This window comes from Myiozetetes cayanensis, unplaced genomic scaffold (genome assembly GCF_022539395.1).
Source record: "Myiozetetes cayanensis isolate MyiCay16 unplaced genomic scaffold, myiCay2020 scf1, whole genome shotgun sequence".
Taxonomy (NCBI): domain Eukaryota; kingdom Metazoa; phylum Chordata; class Aves; order Passeriformes; family Tyrannidae; genus Myiozetetes; species Myiozetetes cayanensis.
In genome coordinates this window covers 148,831,733-148,857,273 of record NW_026086604.1, presented here as the reverse complement: position 1 = coordinate 148,857,273, position 25,541 = coordinate 148,831,733, and the positions used below count along the sequence as shown (strand labels likewise).

The following is a 25,541-nucleotide window of genomic DNA, read 5'->3' as shown; positions in this document are numbered from 1 at the left end:
ATGGCAGAGGGGTTGGAAATAGGTGATTTTTTTAGGTCCCTTCCGACTCAAATTATTCCATGATTCTTTGACTTCCAGAGAGGCTTGGAGCTGGCAAGCTCAAATTCCTTACAGAGCACTGTCAGCAGGTCTAATCCTGCTCCCAGGGAGAGTCAGCTGGTGCACAGTCAGTGGTGTCAGTGGAGCTGAGATCAGGTCTTTAGCTGTGCTACACTTGTCAAAGCAAATCCTACCCAGTCCGTGGAAAAGGTCTCTTGGAGGGTTAGAGGTGGAATGACTCCAGCAGAAGGGAAAGGACATCCAGGAGAGCGTGTAAGGAGCAAGTGAAGAAGGAAGGAATGTTTGTGGGGTCTTGGGGGGAGTGCCCTGGAGGAGGTGGTTGCTGTTGGATTGAGCTCCAGCAGCGCAGGGGTGGGTGAAGTCTGTGTGTGAGTGAACAGGGCTGTGAAGATCAGCACCACTGATTGCTTTGGACTTTCCTGGGACACAGTGGCTCCAGAGTTGCCAGCAGTTTTGTTTTTCAGCTCTGCTGGTCCATATCATCAAACAGCTGCAGGTCAGTGCACGGGTCCCCCTGAGGGCAGCTGAGAGTAAGCAGGTGATGAAACATCTTTCCTGTAATCCCTAAGGCCTGTGGGGTTCTTCTGGAGAGGGCTGGCACTGTCTGGATTGCCGTGTCAATCCCCTGGGGCAGTTCTTTCACGTGGCTTTGCACTCCTGTGAGCATAATCATGGAATAAGAGATTCAGAGAATGGTTTGGGTTGGAAGGGACTGTAAAGATCATGGGGCAGCCACAACTTCTCTGGGCAATCTGTGCTGTGGCTGCCCATCCCTGGAAGTGTCCAAGGCCAGGTTGGATGGAGCTTGGAGCAACCTGGTCTAGTGGAAGGTGTCCCTGCCCATTGCAGGGGGGTTGGAACCCAACCCAAAATAATCTTGAAGGTCCTTTTCAACCCAAACCATTCTGTGGCTCTATGATGGAGGAAGTATCTTGATGTTTAGACAAATCTCTCAGAATTTAATATCTATTTATGTCCTTATGATTACAGAACTTGCCCGTATGTTCCCCAGCATGAGTGCAGGTCACTTCCTCAGTGCCAAAAGTGAAAGGGACCATCATGTTCCTTCTGTATGAAGTGCCCAGAGAGGTCTGTTTTGCCTCCTCTGGGGAAGTGATCTCCCTTATCCATCAGCAGTTTGTTAACCTCAAATATGAGAAACCTTCAAAGCCAAAACCATTCCAAGGCCTTCTCCCCCAGGCTGAGAAGGACATTGAAAACATGGCTGTTCCAGATGACAAACATCCTGGTGCCACGGGAGCGCAGCAATTCTTTGCTCACACCCTCCAATCTACTCTCTCCTGACGTTTTTTGTTTCTCCCCCTTTAGGAAGGCAGCCAGGATGGATTACAGCTCCCTCAGCGGAGTGCCCCGCTTCCTGACCCGGCCCAAGGCGTTCATGGTGTCCGTGGGGAAGGACGCCACCTTGAGCTGCCAGATCATCGGGAACCCCATCCCAGTTGTGAGCTGGGAGAAGGACAAGCTCCCAGTCCAGTCTGGGGGGAGGTTTAAAACCACGGAGGACGGGGATCTCTACCGGCTCACCATCTACGACCTGAGCCTGGAGGACAGCGGGCAGTACATCTGCCGGGCCAGGAACACCATCGGGGAGGCCTTCGCAGCCGTCAGCATCAAAGTGGGGGAGGAGACCACGGTGACAGAGCAGGCCCCTTACTTCATCCAGAGACCCTCCAACATCAAGGTGACCCTGGGGGAAGACGCCATGTTCAAGTGCAAGGTGCAGGGCAGCCCTCCCCTCTCGGTGAACTGGGAGAAGGACGGGAGGCACCTGCGGAACCAGGCGGACGCCGGGCGCTCCAGATCGAGTCCGCCGGGGAGTCCAACGCCCTGACCATCCAGTGTGCCCGGCTGGGGGACAGCGGCACCTACACCTGCCGGGCCGAGAACCTCATCGGCTCCGCCAGCGCCTCGGCCGCGCTGGTGGTGGAGACGCGCGGCTCCTCCAACCCGGGCGGCGGCGCCAACTTCGACTCCGGCTGCGGGAAGACGGCGGCCCTGCTGTCCCACCTGCAGAAGAGGCGGGAGGAGATCAGGAGGACGGACGTCTCCCACGGCACTCTGGACTCCACCTCAGCCCAGGCTTACTCCGAAGGGCTGCCCGGCATCGGCTACGGGCTCTCCCGGGACTACGAGCGGGCGCTGGGACTCGCCAAGGGGGCCCGGAACGCCGCTCTCGGGGCGCTGACCCGCACGTGCAGCGTCACGGAGGGCAAACACGCCAAGCTGAGCTGCTACGTGACGGGCGAGCCCAAGCCGGTGATCGTGTGGAAGAAGGACAACGAGGTCATCTCGGAAGGGCGGCGGCACGTCATCTACGAGGACGACCAGGAGAACTTCGTGCTGAAGATCCTCTTCTGCAAGCAGGTGGACAACGGGCTGTACACGTGCACGGCCTCCAACCTGGCGGGCCAGACCTACAGCTCCGTGCTCGTCACCGTCAAAGGTGGGTGCTCCTGTTTCCCACGGGCCTGCCCAGCGCACTTGTGGGGTGGGGTGGGGGCAGGAGCGAAGCTGCCACCAAACTCCTGCAGAGGAGTGGGTTAGATGAGAACAACGATGAGCTGGATGAGGACAAAGCCCTCCCAATGGAAAAGGGGGTTATACACTGGAGTAGATGAGAGTTCCATCACTGGGGAGCTTTTAGGAAGGGCATTAAAGAGGTGCCAGTCAGGGATGGATGATGTAGAACTGGCAGGCTGTGGGGCAGCTGGGATGAACTCCAGTCTTCTGAGTAAGGCTTGGACAAGCTGGTGCAGTGGGTGGCATCCGTACCTGTGGCAGGGGGTTGAACACAGATGGCCTTTAAGGTCCCTGTAAGATCTCTACAGGTCCTGTCAGTCCTGGTTTTGTAGTAATCTAAGAGATCCATTACCGTGCTCTGGATCAGCGACTGCTAATGCCCTGTCTGACCCTCCAGGCTTTAATCACATCTGGGTTTGTATTCCCCACAGGGTTTGCCCAGACTGACACACGTGCCTTTTAAACAGTAGTAGTGGAAACTCCTCCCTACAAGCTGAGTGTGTCTGGCTGCCTTGGAGATCCCTTGGGGCACCCACCCCAACTCTAATTACAGTCCATCTCAGTTTTCCTGTACAGTGACCCACCAGCAGCCTTGTTCTTGCCAGGCCTTCAGCCTTCTCCCAGCTTGTGTTCCTGGAAAGCCTGTATGCCTTGTTTGCTCCCAGGAAATCCACCAGGTCCAGGATGACTCTGTTTACCATGATCAGTGGTGAAGAACTTGCCTTCAGAGGGTCCCTCAGTGCTGGGGGAGGTCAGACCAAGTTCTGAATGGCAACAAAAATGTGGCACACAGATTTCATACAATCCCAGAAAGGTTTGATTTGGAAGGGATCTTAAAGATCATCCAGTTCCAACCTCCTCTGCAGGGAGACCTTCCACTACACCAGGTTGTTCCAAGCCCCATCCAACCTGGCTTTGGACATTCCAGGAAGCTCTAAATTTTCCAGCTGCTCTCCCATCTGGCCAGGGGACAGCAGGCAGTTTGCAGCCCCGGCAGCACCTGTAAATTAGCTGCCAGAGGCAAAAGGTTTTGCCACTGTAGTGGTAAAACAGATTTTAAAACCCAGACAACCAGTTTTTTCCCTGGCAGCACAAGACGCTGGAAATCCAGATGAGCAGGAAACTGTGTTCCATGCCCATCTTTTAAGACTCTCAGCTTTTATTTGCTTTTCTAGTTTCCCTTTTCTGGACCTCTCTTTTCCCGCTGTCTTTCCCGTCGGTGGCTCAGAGTCCATCAGTGACACCTGATCCGTGGAGCTCACTGGCACTTGTCCCACCCACTGCCGTCCCTCAGAGGTGCTGAGTGATGCTGGGAAGGGCATTTGTCCTCTTCCATAAAGCTGGGATTACCTCAGAGCTGAAGGCTGATCCTGGCCCTCGGGTGGGCGATCGCTTCGAGGGTGGCTCAAGCCCCGTTCCTTGCACAGACAAAGAGCCCCTGCTCTGCCTGTGCTTGTGTCATTATCCTCTTTGGGTGCAACCTGTTCCAAAGCAGGTGGGAAAGCCTGGGAAGCAGCAGGTCTGGGAGCAAGGACCATGGGAAAAAGGTTACTGATCAATGTCCGTTGTCTGGAGACGCCTGTGAGTCAGAGGGATGAAGTGGAAATGTTTATGGATTGTTTCTTTGTTACCCTGTGCCACGTTTGGCTTTCTGTCCGGGCCAAGGCTGCCATGGAAAATCTGCATGTCGTGGTTATAATTAGGCCCTGATAAATGACTCTCCCTTGTGTCACCAGAGGTGCTCCTCAGCCCTCCCAAGGCAGCTCAGAATGATGCAGCAGCAGCAGCAGCAAAGGGAGCTTTTAATTCTGTTCTTTGTGTCACTGGTGATGCCATTTGCTCGCCTGCCATGGGGTTTAGGGAGGGAGGTGATCTCGCCACGCAACCTTCCCTTTGCTCAGGTGTGGAGAAGAGGCTGAATTATCCCAGCAGCCACCCTTGGAATCATAGAATCTTGGAATAACAGAATTATAGAATATCCTGAGTTGGAAGGGACCCAAGTCCGGCTGCTGGCCCTGTAAGGGACAGCCCCAAGTGCTTTTGGTCTCTCTGCAAGTAACAGAATGTTTAGAGAGCCTGCAATGTTGCATCCACAGTGTGTGTCCATAGACAAATATACCAGGAAACACAAACTTTATGGATTTAAATATCCTCTGGCATTTTGGTTCACAGAATTTTAACACAAGAGTCTGAATGAGAATTTCTGTGGGTCTTTTGAAGTTAATAATAAAAAAGACCCCCAGACTTCCTAGCCCTGCATCCTGTCTGTAAGGTGAACTTGTGCTTTGAAGATCACTCTGCTGAGAAAAAGAGATTTTTCAGCTGTTCCTAAACTAGATTTAGTGAATCAGACTTAAATCTCAAAGCAGAGGCTACAGGAAAGAGAGTCACCCTCCCAGTTAAGGAAAACTGAAACTTGATTAGATTTAGAAATGTGTCCAGAGCAGAGATACAATCACAGTCCAGACACTGAACTGTAAAAGAAGTTGGGAAGTTCTTCCCAAGATTAAACCTTTAACAGCCCAGACATTGGGAAGGATGGCAGGGACATGAATAAACCAGCTTGAGTTTCCTGAAGGCTTTGGAGGTTTCCCTAGGCTTGTAAAGTTGGTGGGAAGAGCATTCATGTCTCCATCCTGGGCCAAGCAATGTTCATCCGAGTCCCTGAATAAAGTAATCAGATTCTGCAGGGAAAGGTTAAAGGTTGCAAGCCAAAACAGGGAAAAACAGCCTGGTGCTGTGGCCACTTCATTCTCCCTCTGATCTGGAGTGATTTTGGGTGACCACTGCCATGAGAGTCGCACTGGAGATCGGAAGGAGAACTGCAGCTTGAGAAATGTGGAGTTAGAAAGGAAGCTCGGAAAGCCCAGGGACCAGGAAGGCCAAGGGCACAAGGTGGTGGAAGCTTGTCCATCCATCTTTAGATAGCTCCCCTCGGGAGGATTTTCCATATTCTTCCTCCCACTGGGTTGTTTTTTGGGAGGCAGAGGGAAAACTTGCCCCTGGAATAATCAGTGGAGCACCTGGGAGGACACCAGCAATAAGCAAGAGGAAAATGTAGGCGAGTGAGAAAGTGAGGTCCAGCAGACAGATGTGCCCTGGGAAGGTTAAGGAAACATTGGCTTCTCTTCAGGCTGCACCTATTCTTAGCAAAATATGTGTTAGCAGGATTTACTTCTTAAAAATAACATCATCTCACTGCCAGTTTGCTTGTTATGGACCAAACGAAAAAGCCTATGACGCTCTGGAGAAACATCTCCTCGAGATGAGCGGCCAAATTCACCCCTGAGCTGATTTCTTGCTGTTTCCTGCAAACTCCATGAGCTGCCCTTGCTCTGTGCTCCCCCTGTGGTGGGTGGGTGGCTGTGGTGGGTTTTGGAGCCACTGTAGCAACTCCACAAAGGAGTGGGCTGGGTGCATCCCAGGCTTTAATTCAGTTTATCAGCTGCTCTCTCTCTGAGGCTCCATTCAGAGTGAGATAAGACTCGTGTGCACGTGTCAGCAGGACGAAAGCAAAGTTGTTTTCGGAGGGTATCTGTGACCCCAAGGTACCAAAGATAGCCTTGTACTGACTTTCCCTGGCTGGGAGAGCAGTGCTGTTACTGCAACACATACTAAAGGGTCAACCAACCCTTCTCTGCTTGTACATTTAAGAGCTTTTTCCTAGAATAGCTTTTTTATTTTTTTCCTTCACCTTAGGTACTGCTTAGTGCCTGTAAAGGGAGAGGGGTTAATGATATGCCCAGTTGCTCCCAGGGTGGGAGTGCACTTGTGTTCTTCTCAGGTGCAGCTCGGATTTCTTTCTGGCCCCTGCGCATTCCGTGTGTTCCCAGTGTCAGCCCCAGCCTCCCTCCTACTGCTTCCAGCTCCTGGAGGCTGCATCCTCCTCACCAAAGCTTTCTTGGTCCCATAAAGTCACAGAATGGTTTGGATTGGAAGGGATCTTAAAGCCAATCTCATTCCAACCCCCTGCCATGGGCAGGGACACCTTCCACTAGCCCAGGTTGCTCCAAGCCCCGTCCAACCTGGCCTTGGACAATTCCATGGATGTGGCATCCACAGCTTCTCTGGGCAACCTGTGCCTGTGTCTCACCACCCTCACAGAAAAGAATTCCTTCCTAATATCCCACCCAACCCTGTCAGTGTGAAGCCAGTTCCCCTTGTCCCATCACTCCAGGCCCTTGTCCAAAGTCCCTCTCCAGCTGTCTTGGATCCTCTTCAGGTACTGGAAGGATCCTCTTGCTTGTCCTATTTCATGCCCCCTGAAAGGGAGCACGGGGTGTTTCCAGAGGGTGATGCGTGGGATTACAGGGCAGGAATCTGAGTTTCCTGTTGGATAAAGGAAAAAGGACAATTAGCATGCGGAGTGTGGGCAGGGCAGGTCTGTGGAACCACAGCTGAAGGCTTTGCCTTGCCTTAAATTGAGGTGCATTAAGGCAAAGCATGTATTTTTATTTATTTATTTATTTATTTTAATGGCCAAGTTGACCTGGTGAGTGGGTGTCATCATGTTCTTGAACATCCTATGTGGGTTCCCGGTCTGGCTTTAATCTCAGGACAACAGCCAAGGTAGTTGATACCATTGCTCCCTCCAGGTGTCCTGCCAACCCCTCAGAGTCTGAGATCTTACTTGAATTGAAAGAGGGGAGGTGTATATCAAATACTGGGAAGAAATTCTTTGCTGTGAGTGTGGTGAGGCAGAATGGAGTCACCAAAAAAAGGCTGGGAGCTGGCCCAGTAGTTATCAGAAGGTGAGGGTACATATCAAGACATGATCTCTCATGAAGGATGAGTGGTGATGTATCAGCACTGGCTAATCCAAGTCTGTGACCTGACTGTGGCACCAGTCCCGTGGCTGTGACCACCAGCTGTCCAACTCCCCTTTCTCCACTTTTGGTCTGGGGTATCAGGGTGATGTCACTGCTCAGCTGTCACTGGAACTGAACATGGTTCAGTTCATAAAATGACTTCCCTCGCTGTCATGCAGCTGTTGTGTGTGTTTGATCCACACTCTGGTTTCTCCCTAAGCCAGAGCTCTGCAGCCCCACTGCTGGAGGGAGGCAGAGGCACTTGGGAGACTTGGGCTCCTTCTCTAGTTCTTTGTCTTGTGCCACTGACAAAAGCTGATACAGGATCTTTGGTGCTGGTGGGGGAGCACAGAAAACTCCTCCCTCAGTGCTTTCCCCACATCAGTCCTGTGCTCAGCCACCTCCCATCTGTCTGTGCCCTTTCAGATGGCTCTGCTGAGCTCACTTCTGCTGCAAGTCCCTTAAAACATTGGTTCTTGCACCAGCTGAGCAGCCCAGCTGCTCACACTAGGCCAGAATTGCTGCTCTGAGCTCTCTCCCATGACCAGGTTGTTTGTTGTTGACCCAGCTTTTGCAGGATCACCTTTAAGGGCTTTTATTCCAACCTGACCCTGGACACTTCCAGGGATGGGGCACCCACAGTTTTCTGGGCAACCTGTGCCAGGGCCTCCCCACCCTCACAGGGAAGAATTTCTTCCTAAAATCCCATCCAAGCCTCCTCTCATCACAACCTCTTGTTCCTCCCTCCCTTCCCGTTTTCACCCTCTGAAGAACCCGCCATCCCCTTCAAGGAAAAGCTGAAGGATCTCGAAGTGAGGGAGAAGGAATCTGCCACCTTCCAGTGCGAGGTGCCCGTTCCTGGCACAGAGACCTCCTGGTTCAAGGAGGAGACCAAGCTCAGGCAGAGCAAGAAGTACAACATCGAGGAGGAGGGCACGTACCGCCGGCTCACCGTGCAGAACGTCACCGCCGACGATGACGCCGTTTACATCTGCGAGATGAAAGAAGGGAGCAGGACCATTGCAGAGCTGTCTGTCCAAGGTAAGGTGGTTTAAATGGGGCAGATCTTGCCTGCCAAGCGTGAGATTTGTGTGTGAAACTCCAGACTCGGCCTCGTGAGTGGTGTTTACCACATCCACGCGTGCAGCGAACAGGAGAGGAGTCTCTTGGGGTGTGAGAGGGATCATAGATTATCCTGGGTTGGGAGGGACCCACAAGGATCACAAAGTCCCTGCACAGAACACCCCAGCAACCCCATCCTGTCCTTGAGAGCAGTGTCCAAACCCTCCTGGAGCTCTGGCAGCCTTGGGGCTGTGCCCACTGTCCTAGGGAGCCTGTTAAGTGCCCTAACACCCTCTGGGGGAAGAATATTTTCCTAATATCCAACCCAACCCCTCTCCCCAACAGAACTTCATGCCTTTAAATGAAAAGAAATGGTTGGTCAGTGGGTCCCTGGAGCTCCTACCAGGCTGTATCTGGGACACAGGGTCAGAGAGCAGGGACAGGTTGAATTTCTGCACAGGGTATGTCACACAGGTTTTGTGTGGTGTCCTGTGAACACAGGGGTGAATCTTGTCTGAGAGTGGTGCTGACCACGCTGGGAAGAGGGTTTAGCAGATGTGGTTTGTGGTCTGATGTGCGGTGCAGGCTGCAGTCAGCACCAGGGTGATTTAGATTGGAAACCAGATCCACACTCCGGATCCCTGGCAGCTGGAGCTGTTCTCTGGAGCTCAGAAAGATGACAAGAAAATGACAAAATGTGGATATCCAGGTGTAAGTCTCCTGAGTCTGGTGGTTTCAGACTGAAGTGGAAGTAGGCGTAGGGTTGGGATGGTGTTGGTGTCTCACGCTGAGTAGACACAGACAGCAGAGTTGCAGGCACTGGAGACCTGTCATAGCTACAGGATTGCTCACTGGAAGCCTGGTGTTACTCCCAGTAAAACCAGGAGGAGTTCTCCACTACATAAATTGCTGTGAGACAAGCTGGGTGATGTAACATCCTTGTGCAAATTCCTTTTTGCATCATCAGCAAAAGGCTGAGAGTGCTCACAGGTGGATGCAGGAGGAAGAATTTAGTCTGGAGATGTGGGATAGTTCAGACAGGCACTAATTGTTGCACCTTCCATTGGGTCTGGACCCAGCCAGGCTCTGTGAGTGTGTTTGGCCCCAGTGGGACAGCTGGTGTTTCTCTGCTTGTTTGTGCTATGATGGTATGTTCCATGGAAGAGAGAGTGACTGAGCCAGGTGGAGCTCTCTGGAGAGAAAGGAGGCAGAACCTTGTGCCTGCCCTGAGAGGAGAAGATTGGAGAGAGAAGGATGGGTTTTGGAAGGTGTGAGAGAGTGGTTGGACGTAAAGGGCTGCAGGGATGGGGGCGCTGCTGAGGGCAGTGAGGCCAAGGAGGAGGTTGAGCAAAGAATCAGGTCTTGAACCCTACTGATGAAACCTGTGCCTGACCTGTTGCCTCATGAGGGAGTTCAGCACTGCTTCTCATTACACAGCTCTGGGGGAGGGCTCTTCCACCTGGCAAAGACTGGTCTGGAGCTGGAGCCTGTCACCATCTGTCAGCCGGGGTTGGCTCCTCAGCCTTTGTCCAGTCTTTGTAACTCTCAGGTTATTTATTATGTGGTAACAAGCACAGTCATTTGGAAAGGACACAAATAAGTGCAGCTCATTCCACATGAATTTCTGGGTTGATTCTAGGAAGAAATTTGGGGTTTTTTGCATATTTCCTTTGAATCCAGGTGAGTGATGTATTTGTCATCTTGGTTATGTAACTTACTGCTAACTTTGATGGAGGCAAAATCCCAGAGGTAGACAAGAGACTTGTCTGGCTTAAGACTGACCTACTTCAGCAAAGTTTTAATTTGAATTCCCAGCATATCTGGGCATTGAAAGCTGCATCACTGTCAAATCTGCTCCTGGCAAGGGCTCGTACCTTGTGTTTACCCACAGCAGACTTCGTGTGGTAGATGAGAAACGTGAGTGACTGCAGTCAGACAGGATTGCTTTCCTCCCTTGGAAGGCCAAAATGAGTCCTTGGGATTATCTGTTCTGTACCCTCAGAGCCTTGGAATTCATTTAGGGGTGTCTGCATAGTGGTTATAATGTTTTGATTAGATGTGGACTCGTCCTGTCACAGTCAGGACGGGCCAGTGCTGCCAAAATCTTCAACAGCTGCTGTCTGCTGACCAGGATTGCTTTCTCACTTTGAAGGGAACATCATCAAGAAGCTCCCACGGAAGACTGCAGTGTTCATCCACGACACAGCCACCTTCTGCGTGGAGCTGGACAACGACTGCCCCAACGTCCGGTGGCTCAAAAACAGGGAAGAGGTGAAGCCCAGCGACCGAATCTCCATCACACGCTCCGGCAAACAGCACACCATGACCATCCGGGAGTGCAAGGTGGAAGATGCTGGGGAGATTGCCTTCCTGGCTGATGAAAGCAGGACTTCCACCCAGTTCACCGTGACCAGTAAGATTCCCGTTCATTTTGGCCTCGGTGTTGCGTCTTCCCCGGAGAGCGGGTGCTCCCGTGTTGGTTTAGGAGCCATCGTGGTAATTTCTTTGCCCAAAGACAGCAGAAGGTTTGGTGTCTGCCCACAAAAAGCCAACAGCCTGAACATGAGCGCTGTGAGACGTTTTGGAGGGATCAAAACCCAGAGAGAGGAGTCAGAGAATCATAGAAAATGGTTTGGGTTGGAAGGGACCTTAAAGATCAGTGGGTTCCAACCCTCAGCTGCAGGCCAGGACACCTTCCACTAGACCAGGTTTCTCAGGGCCCCATCCAGCCTGGCCTTGAACACTTCCAGGGATGGGGAACCCACAGCTGCTCTGGGCAAGAGCAGTCCCAGAGAAGGGCATGGCACAAACGTATATCTCAGCTGACAGAGCAGAAGCAGCAGGTGCAGTGTAGTCAGGATTGGACCTGAAATGAGATTTTGGTGAAGTTGTCTAGTTTTGTTTAGCCTTATTTTGGTGACACTGCATTTCCCAGCCAAAACCTGCTTCATTTAAGACAAAAACCACACATAGTTTCTGGCTCTGCTGCAGTTCTGGTTTCTATGTGAACAAATTATCCATTCTAGTCAAGATTTGGGAAGAATGATACTTTTTTTTCTCCCCCCTACCACTTCCAAACTGCAAACAGTCAGTGGCAAAACAGAATCTTTTATTTAAAGATTAATAACTGCTGTGTTATCTAAACTTGGCTGGGACATTCTGATGCCAATGACCTAAAATGAGAAAAAAATTCTCAAGTGTCACATTTGGCTTTGTGACAGTTTCAGAGGTGTTTGGAAAGCTGTAACATCCAACCAGTTCAATGGGAACAACAAAGTTCAGTTTGAGTTTGTTGTGGAGAAAGTGTAAATTGATGGAGCAGAAAAAAAGGTAAGAAGCTGCCTTCCCACAGGCAGGTATCGCTGAGGAAAATATTACATTACCATTTCTGATGGTAAGGTCAGGAGATCTCATTCCAGGGCTTAATACTCAGCTTAATGTTACCCTAGTGGGACCTTTGACATCTAGCTGGGACCAGCAGTTACTGACAGGCTGGTAACTGTGCACCCCAAAACACTTCTGTGTCTATTTATGTAAGGAAGGAAAAGTGTATCGCCTTGAGATTTCCTATTTTTACACTTGCTGCATCTCTGACCATCTGCTGGGAGAACCCTGGGCACTGGGCTCGTGTCTTCTTCAAATTAGCTGGGCAAAACTGGTGCTGGCTGTTCAAAGAGCGTTTAGAACACACAAGCAATGTTTGTATGTTGTTTGCTCAGTGCCTTGCATTGTTACTACGCCCATTTTAAAGTCGAGTAAACTGAGGCAGGAAGAGGAACAGTTGTCCCAGAGATCAGTTTTTAGTTTAGGCTCATCCTACAGGCTCCCTCCACGGCCAAGAATACTTGAGGATGTGCAGTGTGGGATTGTTTCCCCCATCTCCCACACCTTCTTTGAGCTGGGATGGGTTGCTCCTGAGTGTGCTGTTATCCATGGGATTAAAGTTGGAGTCTGGTTGACTGACTTAACCCAGACACCCTTCAAATAGCCTGAATTAAATGAAATTAATCCTTTGCCACATCATTAGAGGTGTAACTAGAGCATATCAGATAATTCCTACCCTCTTGATGGGTATCAGTGGCAGCACACAGTGAATAACCCTGGTGGGACTTGAGTCTTCTCCGAAGGGTTCAAGAGGAATGAGAAGGCTGAACATAAATATTCATTATGTAAATACCTGCAGGGAGAAGTCTGTGGCCTCAGGAACCATGAAATAACCACACCTCTGCAATTACAGGGCCTCACAGTGGGGACGTGTCTTTATGTCACTTCCTTTTGAAGTTGACCCCCAAAATCTGGTTCTGTGTAAATTAGTAAAGCAGAGATCCCCAACGATACTATCAATTAGCTGTAATTAAGATGAAGTTACAACAGACCTTCTGAGTGGGGATAGCATGAAATACAGAAGCAGGACAGAGAACAAACACCCAGATGAAAGAGGCTGCAGAGAACACCTAAACCTGTGTAACAAGCACCTGAGATGTCCATAATTACCAAAAGGTTTGAACAACCTTTGGTGGTGGTTTTACCCACCTTATGAGTGACAATAAAGAGCTGAGAGTTAGTCTGCTTTGCTCAGGAGCTGTGTAGGCAGCGGGACGGGTCTGTATCTAGCACTGAAGATTTAAGTCTACAAAATGTTTGTTGAAGATTGTCTGTGTTGACAGTTTTAATGTTGTGTGGAAGCCACACGTTACTGCGGAGATGAGGATGTTGTGCACTAAAGGTTGGACTCGATGATTTCAGAGGTCTCTTCCAACCATAACGATTCCATGCTCCTTCTGTAATGCACCCCAAAAGCATCTTCTATCCATTCCCTTGCTTTTCCATCTCATATCAATGTTTTAGGGAGGTTTATTAAGCAGGAGCAACTTTTAGTCCAGCGTAAGCTTTCCGGGCGACGCACAGCGGCTTTTCCACCCCGACATAAACTCCTTTCTCCGTTTTTATACTGATTTTCTTTCCTTGTGCAGCGCCCAAAAAACCTCCCACCCAACCCCCAGCCGACCCTGTGGTGAAAAATAAAACAGAAACCTCAGTGACCCTGGCATGGTCCCCTCCCAAGATGGACCGGCCCATTCCAGTCGACGGATACATCGTGGAACGCAAGAAACTCACGGGCTTCACCTGGGTGAGGTGCCACGAGTCCCACGTCCCTGCCCCAGAGCTCACCGTGAGCAACCTGGCGGAAGAGGCTGATTATCAGTTCAGAGTGTCTGCAGTCAATGCCTATGGACAGAGCCCCTACCTGGAATTCCCCGGGAGCGTCCACCTCGGTGAGCACAAAACCCGGTCTGGGGTGATCGGACACGTGGGGGGTTTGAAAACATCTTCCATGACTTTGAGGGTGGAGCAATGGCACAGAAAAACCTTTTTCCCCCCACCTTTCACTGCTGGTTCTCCTGCTTCATGTCAACCTCTGACCATCACCAAAGCTGGGTGGTGGTTGGGTTTCTGTGGTAGAGCTGTGAGTGTGCTTATATTGCATCATCTCATGTCCAGCTGTGTGAGAGGCAGAGCTCTCTGCAATGAACCCTAAACCTACTAAGTCTTCTTCTAGGCTTGGTGTGAAAGTAAAACTTGAAGTGGACTTATGATAGAATTTTCAATATGTGCAGGAGATACCCATCTTGCACCTAGAGAGTATTGATGGGTGATGATGCCATCATGAATTCCAAGTTCTAACCAGTGTCTCTCTAATCTTGGAGTTACTGGGAGAAATATTGGGGGTTTACTTTATTTCTAGGGTGCCAGTGTGCCCCTAGAATCACTGGGCGCAATGGGATTGCTTCTTCCTTTGATTCACTGCACCAGACAAGATTTGCAAAGACCTTGATCATACTGTGTCTTGTTATTGTGTCACCCTTTCCCTCCCTTGCTGTCTGAAAATGCCCAGAATTGTAGATATTCCTAGACATTCCTAGAATATCTACAGGTGACTAGTAGGAATATCTAGGAGTGACTCCTCGGGATCCTTCTGAAATCTAAGATACCTGAGGGATACTCAGGGATACCTGAGTGTTTCAGGCTTATGCCTTTATATATCTTAGGGGATAAAAAATCAGTAAAATATGCTTGTTCTTTCCCTGAAAAAACAGGATTTACCCTAAATCCAGAGGTCAGTAACTTGAAGCTGTAGGAAACAAATCCTATAGACCGAGAATTCATTGCCTTCTGTATAAGACTGATTTTATTCTCATGTCTTCTTTACCCTGAGAACTTCATTCTTAGGATGAACTGTCCTCCAGCAGGGCTGTCTGGTGCCTTGTTCTCAGAGATGTGTGTTGCTGTTCCTCCCTAGAACCAGTCCTGGCTGTGAAGAGCCCCCTGACAACAGCTGAGGCTGTACCTGGAGGGGATGCCCTGTTTACTGTCGACCTCACCAAGACGTGTTCCGGCTCTTGGTACCTCCGTGGCAAAGTCTTACAGGAAAGTGAGACCTGCATCATCAAGAGAACCCAAACCACTCACACCCTGATCCTAAAGAACGTCACCAAGAAGGATGATGGAGCAGAAGTGAAATTTGTTGCCAATGATGTCGAGACCAGCACCAAGATGAGAGTGAAAGGTATTGATTTCCCTTTGTTCTTCCAGGCGAGGGGCTGTGGCTGTGACCTGATGATTAGGACTGGGGCTGGAGGCTTTCACTGATGCCTGGGCTGTGGGAAATGCCTGAAATTGCATCATGTGGACTATTGGAGGTGCTGGGAATGACCTCACCATGACAGTTCAGAGGTCAGAGTGAGTCCATCTAGAAAGCTGGTGGTATGAGGACCAGACTGCTCACAAATTTCTGTCATTCACAACCATCAGTCAGCAGATTCTGTCACCAAATCTACCACTGAGTCACCTTAAAATGGGAATTTCAGCTCCAGGTTCACCTGAACTTTCAAAAGTAAAGGAGCATTGATTCCTAACAAAGCTTTTTCTTGGAGGTTTTTGGTGTGTGTGATGTACAAGTTAATATCACGCAAATTGATTTAAGAACCAAGGTTGGGTGCCTCCTTTATGAAGTGACAGCAACATCTGTATCCACCCACATTGCCTGGCAAAACATAATGAGCAGACATTGGTTCTGGAAGGCTGTGTTTGGCTTTGGGTGAAAATCTCCTTCAGAGGCCTGTTGAGAGTATTATTAATCAGCAGAAAAGCATGGTTTGGTTTTTTATTTCTTAGTGACTCTGGCAATAAAAACCCATCAAGTCTTCTGAAGTGGAAAAAAATGCTCAGCGTTGACATGAGTGGGAGGGCAGGGACAGGATTTAATACTTTTAGAGATCTCACAGTCTAAGGAAACTCACAGCAGGGACAAATTATCTCAATAAAAGTTGAAATAACAACTTCTGCCCTGGCAGGTGCTGCAGTGAGATTTACCAACAAGAGCAAAGAGGTGGAAAAGGTCTCTGCTCGGCTGAGGGAGGAAGCCAAACTGCAGGCCGAGCTTTCAGACACAGAGGCCACAGTGAAGTGGCTGAAAGATGGGAAGGAGCTCAAGGCCAGTGAAAAATATGAGCTTCAAACCGTGGGGAAGAGGCACATCCTGAAAATCCGCAGCACTTGCACGGAGGATGCTGGAGTTTATGAGTGCACCTGTGAAGGGGACAAGATGCTCTTTCAGCTTTCAGTGAAAGGTATGTGACTGCCTGGGCTGCTTAATGGGCTTTCCCTGCCCTAAAGTGATGGAGTCATCAAAGGGACACAAAGGGAAAGCTCCAGAGGGAGTTGTGGTAATTCCCCATCCATGCCCAGCCTGGGCAGTGTCCGTGGTTGCAGAGCAGGATTACTGGGGATTGAACACAAGGTACAGTGTTGGTTTAGTGCTAAGAGCTCTGCTCCCACTCCAGTTGGCATCCCGGTATTCCATGGGAGCTTGGTGTTATTTCAGGACGCTGGGTGGTGGGCAGGGACAAAGTGCTGTTGTGGTGAAGGAATTCAGCTGCAGGGGCAGGACACGACACACGTGGCCCCATGTCTGCCCTGCACTTGCTGTGTGACATCACACATGTCACTGAAGGGAGAGTTCAGCTCTGATTAAAGCTCTGAAGGACCGGGATCATCTTGCCATTGTGAAATTTTTTAATTCTTCTTTAATTATTATTTGATGATTTTTTGTTTGTTTTCTCTCAATACTCTGGTGGATAAAAACAGGCCTTTCCAGGGCACACTGGATGGCTTGGCCCATTCCCGTTTCAAGGCTTTCAGATGGAAGGCTGTACAGAACAAACAGCAAGATGGAATTTCATTTACATGTTTCTGGCTTGGTAGATTTGAACTAACACTGGTTTACAGCTGCCCCGTTCAAGCTTTTATGAACTTGTTTATAGTAGAGTTTGCTCTGCCTTGGAAGGGACCAGGTTTGGGCTAAAGAGCCCCAGGGTATCCCCAGACTGTTCCTCATAGGGCTCAGTCAGATGTTTGAGGTTCACAGTGTGCAGCCTGACTCCAGGACAGTGTAAACATCATTTGGGGGGGGTTCAGCAGGTATTTTGCATTTCTGTCTGTTCACTCATTTCATTTCATTTCCTTGTTCTGTCCCATAACTCACTCCTCACTTTCTTCCCAGCAATGATCACACTGTCTCTACATGGAGTGAGTTTGAGGTGCTTCATCATCATGTTCTGTTGGTGTCTCACCCTCTTTGGTCTCTGTAGAAGTAACAAACCCCCAGAGTAATGTGTTTGTGTTTGGTTTGTTTGTTTTTTTTTTTTAACATTCGACAACTTGCTTGCTTATTCTCAAAGAGCAAACTCAGGAGAGAGGAAAAAACAATCTAAAAATGTGACTAAATCTGCATAAAGAGGAATTTCTGTCTACACTTGGCACCTGCTCTCAGTTTTGGTTTTCTTCTCTGTCTCTCCGCCTCTTCAGCATCGTTTTTCATGCTGACAGCTCTACCCACAGACCTAATTGAATTAGTTGATGGATGTTTCCATGTGCTCTTCACTCTATGACTATCAAATGAGTAATCACTGTTATTATTTCCTCAACCTGAGGACTGTTCTGGTGAAGGAGGAGAAGTCTCAGCAGTGTTTGGTCCCTGCAGATTTCATGGGTAGAGGAAGGGCTGGGATGTTTTTTTCTCTGGAGGGATGTTTTTCACTCCACTGTTATGAGCTGTTAGAGAAACAAGTGAAAACAGAGGACCCAAGAAAAAAAACAATTTAAAAACTTGTGTTTTTCCCTGGTTTAAAGGCTCCTGGTACAACTTCTTTGCCCATAGGTATTGCTTTTAACAAGCAGACTTGGTAAACCCCAGACAAGCAAGAGTAGTGGGGACCAGGTGAGGTCAAATGCAGGTTCCTGTCCTTGCCAGAAGCTGGTAATGGAACTGAGTGCTGTGAGGACCAGAGCGAGAGAGACCCCTGATTGCACAGGAACAGACTTCCCTCCCTTTTCTCCTCCCCTTTTTCCCCCTCTTTCCTCCCCCCTTCCCCCCCTTCCCCCTTTTCTCCCCCTTCCCCCTTTCCCCCTCCCCTTTTTCCTCCTCTTCCCCCCTTTTCCCTCCTCTTCCCCCTTTTTCCCTCCTCTTCCCGCCCTTTTCCCTCCTCTTCCCCCCTTTTCCCTCCTCTCTTCCCCCTTTTCCCTCCTCTTCCCCCCTTTTCCCTCCTCTTCTCCCCCTTTTCCCTCCTCTTCCCCCTTTTTCCCTCCTCTTCCCTCCTTTTCCCCTCCTCTTCCCCCCTTTTCCCTCCTCTTCCCCCTTTTTCCTTCCTCTTCCCCCCTTTTTCCTTCCTCTTCCCCCCTTTTTCCTTCCTCCTCTCCCCCTTTTCCTTCCTCTTCCCCCCTTTTCCCTCCTCTTCCCCCCTTTTCCCTCCTCTTCCCCCCTTTTTCCCTCCTCCTTCCCCCTTTTCCTCCTCTTCCTCCCCTTTTCCCTCCTCTTTCCCCCTTTTTCCCTCCTCTTCCCCCTTTTCCCTCCTCTTCCCCCTTTTCCCTCCTCTTCCCCCTTTTCCCTCCTCTTCCCCCTTTTTCCCTCCTCTTCCCCCTCTTTTTCACTCCCTTTTCCCCCCTTTTCTTCTTCCCCTTCTTCTTCTCTCCTTTTCTTCTTCCCCCTTTTCTTCTTCTCCCCTCTTTTCTTTCTCTTTCCCCTCTTTCTTCTTCTTTCTCTTTCTTCCCCCCTTTTCTTCTTCTCCCCTTTCTCTTCTTTCCCCCCTTTTCTTCTTCCTCCTCTTTTCTTCTTCCCCCCTTTCTTCTTCCCCCTTTTCTTCTTCCCCCCTTTTCTTTCTTCCCCCCTTTTCTTCTTCCCCCCTTTTCTTCTTCCCCCTTTTCTTCTTCTTCCCCCTTTTCTTCTTCCCCCTTTTCTTCTTCCCCCTTTTCTTCTTTCCCCCTTTTCTTTCTTCCCCTTTTCTTCTTCCCTCCTTTTCTTCTTTCCCCTTTTCTTCTTCCCCCCTTTTCTTTCTTCCCCCTTTTCTTCTTCCCCCTTTTCTTCTTCCCCCCTTTTCTTCTTCCTCCCCCTTTTCCCCCTTTTCCCCTCTCCCTCTTTTTTCCTTTTTTTTCCTTTTTCCCCTTCCCTCCCTTTTTCCCCCCTTCCTCCCTTTTTCCCCTTTTTTTCCCTCTTTTCCTCCACTTTTCACCTTTTCCCAGAAAACAGTTGCATAACCACAACTTTGATTTTAGTAGCTTTGACTGCACAGTCACAAAAAAGTGTCTCAGTTGTGTGGATTGTTTTAAAACAGTATGTTAAAAAGATGTTTGAAAATCAAACCCATTATCCAAAATAAGATGGAACTTATGGTTCCAGGGGCACATTTTTTAGCTTGGATATTGGTGAGGCTTTGAATCTCTTGCTTTGAGGCAGTTGGTGACTCAATTATTTCACTACATGTTAATATGATGCCAGAATTATTGTTTATTTTCTATGCTCCAGTTAATTTCCAGGAATAAATTTCTTTTCGTTTCAATCCTATGACATATTTAGATATATTTTTAATTTAATGTAATTTATTTCATCCAGACTAGATTTTAACCTCTTGCAGAGCTGATTTTCTTTTTGCCAGGTGGTTACAATGCAATGACTGAAAAAACTTTCATGGCTTTCCCTCCAGTTTCTTTTATTTCTCTCCTCCCCTCTCTCAGATCTTGCCTTTAAGCCCTGCTGCCTGGGGCTGCCTCTCCTCCTGCGTTGGATACCTGCTCTGGTTTTTTGGACACGTGATAATCAGGAACATGACTGGAAATTTAGCTGCTTCTGCACTGGAATCTAGTCCTTAGATCCATAATGAAACATGCAGTTTGGACTTGGGATAAATGAACACCTAATGCAGATGTAAATGCACTTATTTAGTGGTGCGCACACAATTCTTAACCCGAGCTCCGTGTCTGTGTTTTGTTCCAGCACTTGCAAACTTCATAAACAAAGAGAAAAGTGGGGGACTTGTCAAGGCCACCACTGGCAAACAGGCTGAATTTGTTTGTGAGACCTCCGAGGCCAATATCATGGTGAAGTGGTACAAAGACGGGAAAGAAATCACAGCTGGCAAGAAATTCACCCTGGAGGATAAAGGAAAGCTGCACAAGCTCGTGGCTTCGGCTGTGACAAAGGAAGATGAAGGAACTTACACCTGCAAAGTTGGAGATGACACCCTTGTTTTTGATTTAAGAGTCTCAGGTAAGTTCGTGATGCAAGTGTGGGATTGGATTCGGTGTGAGAAATTCCAAGTTTAGTTCATTTTACTTGTCCTTCCTTGTAAATTGACGGATTTTTGGGGTCAGGGTCGCACAACACTGTTTTCAGAGGCTCTGGCTCTTGTTGTGGTCCTCGTGCAAACCCACAAGAATATAAAAACGACGTGATATTTTAAAATCAACACAAGCTTTAAGTAGGGCTGGAGTTGCAAGTTAATGCCCACCCTGGCTCAGCAGCTGTGGGAGCCTTTATTCTTTTAGCTCAGCAGGAGCCTCATCTTAGGACCACCTCAGACAGGAGGTCCAAAATCTCCCTCCTTTGACCAGTTTAACTCCTGATTTTGAGAGTGAAGCATCCCCTGCCGTTCCCGAAGGACACTGTGATCTCCTCGTGGTGCCACAAGCGAAGCTGTTGGTCCGTGTCACGTGCCCATCACACAAAGCACGTGGTTGTCAGGTCAAGCCCAGAAGAGAAATGCTTGTCACCACCGCATTCCAGGGCAGGATGGAGCCAGGGTATGAAATGGCACAGGGAATTCATCTGGGAAATTCAATACCCGTGAAATCCAACTTGGTTCAGTTTGCGTAGCCTGGTGGGAGCCTTTCCTCTAAAAGTGGTTTTCTGGCTTATGCCTGGAGCCTAATTTTTAACCTGGTCCTAAGTGAAGTGAAAGCTTCTCGTGGCACATCTACATTTCAGGCACAATGAAACGTAAGAGAAGCATCAGCTGAGTGCTTGTGACCTGTGGCAGTACATCCAGGTCACTGTGATGCTGAAAACTCAGCAAAGCTGGTTAATTTAGGACAGCACTTGTCTTGAGGAGTTGCTGCAGGGTTAACTGAGCCAGAGGGATTGCTTCCAGTTCACAGCTGGTGTTTGCTCAGGTATTGACTCTGCATCTCACCTCCAGATCTCTTTGGCTGAGAATCCAACATGATGCAAATTCACTCAAGAGTGTAATTCCCAGTTCCTGACTTTACCCACTGAAAAACTGGTCTAAAAGAGCCAACCAGGTTCTGCCTAAACATATTCCTAAAGGGCAATTTATATAAATTGATTTATACTGTCTGATTAGAGTGTCCTAAAGTGGATTTGAAAGAGTGTTCTGGAGCTGCCTCAGTCTGAACATCAGGTGCAGGGGAAGCCTGCAGGATTACCTGAGCTGGGTGCCTAAATTTTGATGATTGTGGTGAATCTCACCTGTAACTCCTACGATAAAATGTCAAATGTGTCAGGCAAAGAAAACTGGGATCACCTCAATCATAGAATCACAGGATGGTTTGGGTTGGAAGGGATCTTAAAGCCCATCCAGTTCCACCCCTGCCACAGGCAAGGACATCTTCCACTATCCCAGGTTGCTCCCAGCCCTGTCCAGCCTGGCCTTGGACACTTCCAGGGATCCAGGGGCAGCCACAGCTTCTCTGGGCAACCTGTGCCAGGGCCTGCCCACCCTCACAGGGAAGAATTTCTGCCTAACATCTAATCTAAATCTTTCAGTTTAAATCCAAACCTACCCTTCTGTCAGTCTGAAACCATTATCCCTTGTCCTGATAATTAAGATTTCCAGTGAAATACTTGCCTGGCACGGCAATTGTCCTTGGGGTACTCAGTGACTGAAGGCAACAGTTGCTGCTAAAAGAAATGCAACACTGAGCTGAGGTTGGCTCGAACTGACAGCCCTCAGCTCGCTCCTGAGGTAAGAGCTGCCCTGGTGGAACGAAGGGTATGAAATCCCTGACGTGCCCATCAAATATTCCTTGTTATCTCAGGGACAGGGTGTGTAGAATAGGTTCACTCACGTTTCACCTCAAGGTGCTGTCTCCACTTTGCTGCCTTCGCTTTCACCTTTACAAATACTCTTGAGACAAACCTGAGCTGCTAAAGGTGACGTGGTTTTGCTACCTTCATGACACATGTTCTCTGTGGGTGTGACTGCACAGCTCACACCTGTGCCATCAGCAGGGTTTGAGCTGAGGTATCAATGCAGGAACCTCAACTACTTGAGCTGTGTGAGCAGTTCTGAGTTCTCTGCTGGGAAGATCCGTTCCTACAAAAAAAATATGAGGTTCTTGGCTCCTTTATTCATGAAGTCATAGAATGATTTGGGTTAAAAGGGACTTTAAAGATCATCTTGTTCCAACCCTTCTGCTGTGGGCAGGGACACCTTCCACTAGACCAGGTTGCTCGGAGCTCCATCCTAAATGAAGGTGGAGAATATTTTAGCAACTAAATTATTCCATATATACCCTGGTCTGGGGAAGAATTAATCCTGTGGGGCTGATATTGTGAGGAGGGAACTGGAATGGTCTCAGAAACCCTTAAAAAAGGCTCCTCATCCCTTCTAACTAGATTTTCTGAGACTTTTAAATTCTTAAGTGTTTTTTAGTCTTTTCAAGTCTTTTCAAAGCTATTTCTATATTCAGGCATCAATATATCCCTAAAACTTTGCTTAAAATCAGAAACAAGGGGTGTTGAATAAAGTGCCAGCAACTGGAGGGCATCTGGACTCGATTTAAAAGATACATGAGGATGTAGGGGAGATGAATGGGATTGCAGTGCAACTGAGAGCAATTATCTGAAGATCAGAGCAGGAGTTTGCACCATCTGTTGGAGAGTCAGGCACCAACATTGGTGTGTGTGATAATGAAATAATGATCAGTGATCACTGTCCCCTCCCTTTGCGCTGATAAACCCGCACCGAGGCACAAACTGCTTTCCCTTTCTCGCTCCAGACGAAGCTGTTACTTTTGTCAACAAGCCCAAGACGCCTCCAGAGATATCAGTCCGTCCTTCTGAGACCCTGGAGCTGGTGTGTGAGGTGTCAGCTGCTGGTGGGGCCGTGGTGTGGAAGAGGGATCACACCGAGCTGAAGCAGGACCAGAGGACGACGCTGGTGTCCCAGGGGACACAACGAAAGCTCATCGTCAAGAAAGTGACACAGCAAGACCAAGGGAGCTACAGCTGCGAAATGAAGGATGACAGGCTAACATTCCAAGTCAAAGTCAGAGGTGAGGAAAGGCTGGAAATGCCAAAGATAAGGGACTATTCCATTCGGAGTCAGATCGTACATTCAGAGGATCGTTTCGTGGTCTCTCTGGGGTGAACTCTCTGAGCCACAGGGCTTGCTTTTTTGACCAGATTTAATAATGATGCACTCAAATTCTGCATCCATGACTAGTTGTGATCTGAAAGAAATGCTGGGCAGGGATGGAAATTCCTTCTCCTCTCACAATTAGCTGGTGTGTCTGTAGAAAAACTCTCACAGAATCACAGTGTGAGGCCACAGCAGGGATATGTAAAAGAGAAGAGGGAGGTGCTTGAAGAGCTCTGATTAGATCCCATCCTTGGAAGTGTTCAAAGCCAGGTTGGATGGGGCTCGGAGTAACCTGGGATAGTGGAAGTTGTCTCTGCCCATGGCAAGGGATTGGAATGAGATGATCTTTAAGGTCCCTTCCAATCTGAACCATTTTATGATTAGGTGGAGAATGACTGAATTTGAGTGGCCCAAATAGGCAGAAAATGGTGCCTGGATATGAGGATACAAGGGCTATTCCCTCCTGATTCACTGGAATCTTGGAGAGACATAGGAAGAGAAAAAGAGAGAAGAGGGAGAAGGTTTCAGGCAGTGCCTGATGGTGCTTTAAGATCCAGGTTCAAATGTGTGCTAAAACTGTGATGTTTTAACACTACACCAGAATTCCCATGAAATTCCTGTACTTATTCACCTCTCAGCAAAATACAGATGAAGGAGTTTTCTTGTACTAATGGGCCATCGCAGAGATGATGAAGGACCTTGATTTGAAGCCCTGTGAGGACACTGAGGGCACTTGGTGTGTTCAGCTGGAGAAGAGGGGACTGAGGGGAGACATCACTGCAGTTCCAACTGCCTGGGCAGGGGCAGAGGAGGGGCAGGACTGAGCTCTGCTCTGGGGGGACCAGGGACAGCCCCCAGGGAATGGCTGGAGCTGTGCCAGGGAGGTTTAGGTTGGATCTCAGGGAAAGGTTCTTCCCCCAGAGGGTGGTTGGCACTGAACAGGCTCCCCAGGGCAGTGGGCACAGCCCCAAGGCTGCCAGAGCTCCAGGAGGGTTTGGATGATCCTCTGGGGCACAGGGGGTGACTCTGGGGATGGGCCTGTGCAGGGCTGAGGGTTGGACTGGGTGGTCCTTGTGGGTCCTTCCAACTCAGGGTATTCTGTAATTCTGTGATACCTGTGAGGGGTAAGTGCTGTGGAAGAGAAGGAACCTGATTAAGCACTGGAGAAGAGAACTGCAAAAAGCTGTGTGTGACTGCTGTGCTTTTCTGACAGAGCCAGAAGTTGTGTTTACAAACAAGGACAAAGTGAAGAAAGAGGTGAAAGCTGCACTCTCAGAAGATGCCACGCTGAGCTGCGAGGTGGCCCAGGAGAAGACGGAGGTGAAGTGGTACAAGGATGGGAAGCTGATCAGCTCCAGCAAGAAGTTCAAGGTGGAGTCAGAGGGCAAATCCCGTCGGCTGGTGGTGGGTCAGGTGGAGCAGAAGGATGCTGGGGAGTACAGCTGTGAGGCTGCTGGCCAGAAACTCACCTTCAAGATCCACGTCACAGGTGGGAGACACATTTTGGTTTTTTTATTTAGTGTCCTTGTCTTTGAATCTGGGGTGCAGGACTGGGCAGATCAAGAGTTTACCTGTAGGTACCTGTTGTTCTGTGCTCCTCAGCACAAGAAAGACAAGGAGCTACTGGAGAAGGTCTAGTGGAGGGCACAAAGATGATGAGGGGTCTGGAGCATCTCCCTTATGAGGAGAGACTGTGGGAGCTGGGCCTGGTTGGTCTGGAGAAGAGAAGGCTGAGAGGGGATCTCGTTAATGCAGATAAATATCTCCAAGGTGGGTGCCAAGGGGATGGTTCCACAGTGTTTTTGGTGGTGCCCAGCAACAGGAGGAGGAGTAATGGCCCTAAACTAAAACACAGGAAATTTCACTTCAACTTGAGGAAGAAATTCCTTACACTGAGGGGGGCAGAGCACTGGAACAGCTGCCCAGGGAAGGGTGTGGAGTTTCCTTCCCTGAGGACATTCCAAACCCACCTGGACACGTTCCTGTGTCACCTGCTCCAGGTGACCCTGCCTTGGCAAGGGGGTTGGACTGGATGCTCTCCAGAGGGGAAGGATTCTGTGATTCTTTGATTCTGTATCCTTATATCAGCTCCTCAGCTCCCCCTGTGTGTGTCCTCAGGCTGAGATGAAGTGAACAGACTTTTCATCAGCAGGCACTGTGTCAAAGGACCTCTTCCAATTTGATCATCACTGCTGGTATTTCTCCTCCTGTTATGGATAATCTTCTATGAAAGTCACTCCTTCCTCTTTTTGTGCAAGTGAGAGGACAAGAGCAAATGGCTTCAGGTTGCACCAGGGGAGGCTTAGATTGGATATTAGAAAAAAATACTTCACCAAAAGGGTTGTCAGGTGTTGGA

General features: G+C 49.1%; 1 protein-coding gene across 1 annotated transcript in view; it reads left to right on the top strand.

Annotated features, from left to right (window-relative positions):
* Positions 1-1,402: 1,402 nt before the first annotated feature.
* OBSCN (obscurin, cytoskeletal calmodulin and titin-interacting RhoGEF) overlaps positions 1,403-25,541 on the top strand; it is a 179,652-nt gene continuing 155,513 nt past the window's right edge. Inside the window, 10 exon segments of the mRNA XM_050336656.1 lie at positions 1,403-1,874; positions 1,877-2,524; positions 8,181-8,450; positions 10,624-10,884; positions 13,445-13,747; positions 14,773-15,039; positions 15,827-16,102; positions 19,801-20,073; positions 22,824-23,099; positions 24,399-24,674. Of these exon segments, the coding sequence (XP_050192613.1) occupies positions 1,403-1,874; positions 1,877-2,524; positions 8,181-8,450; positions 10,624-10,884; positions 13,445-13,747; positions 14,773-15,039; positions 15,827-16,102; positions 19,801-20,073; positions 22,824-23,099; positions 24,399-24,674 (3,322 nt within the window).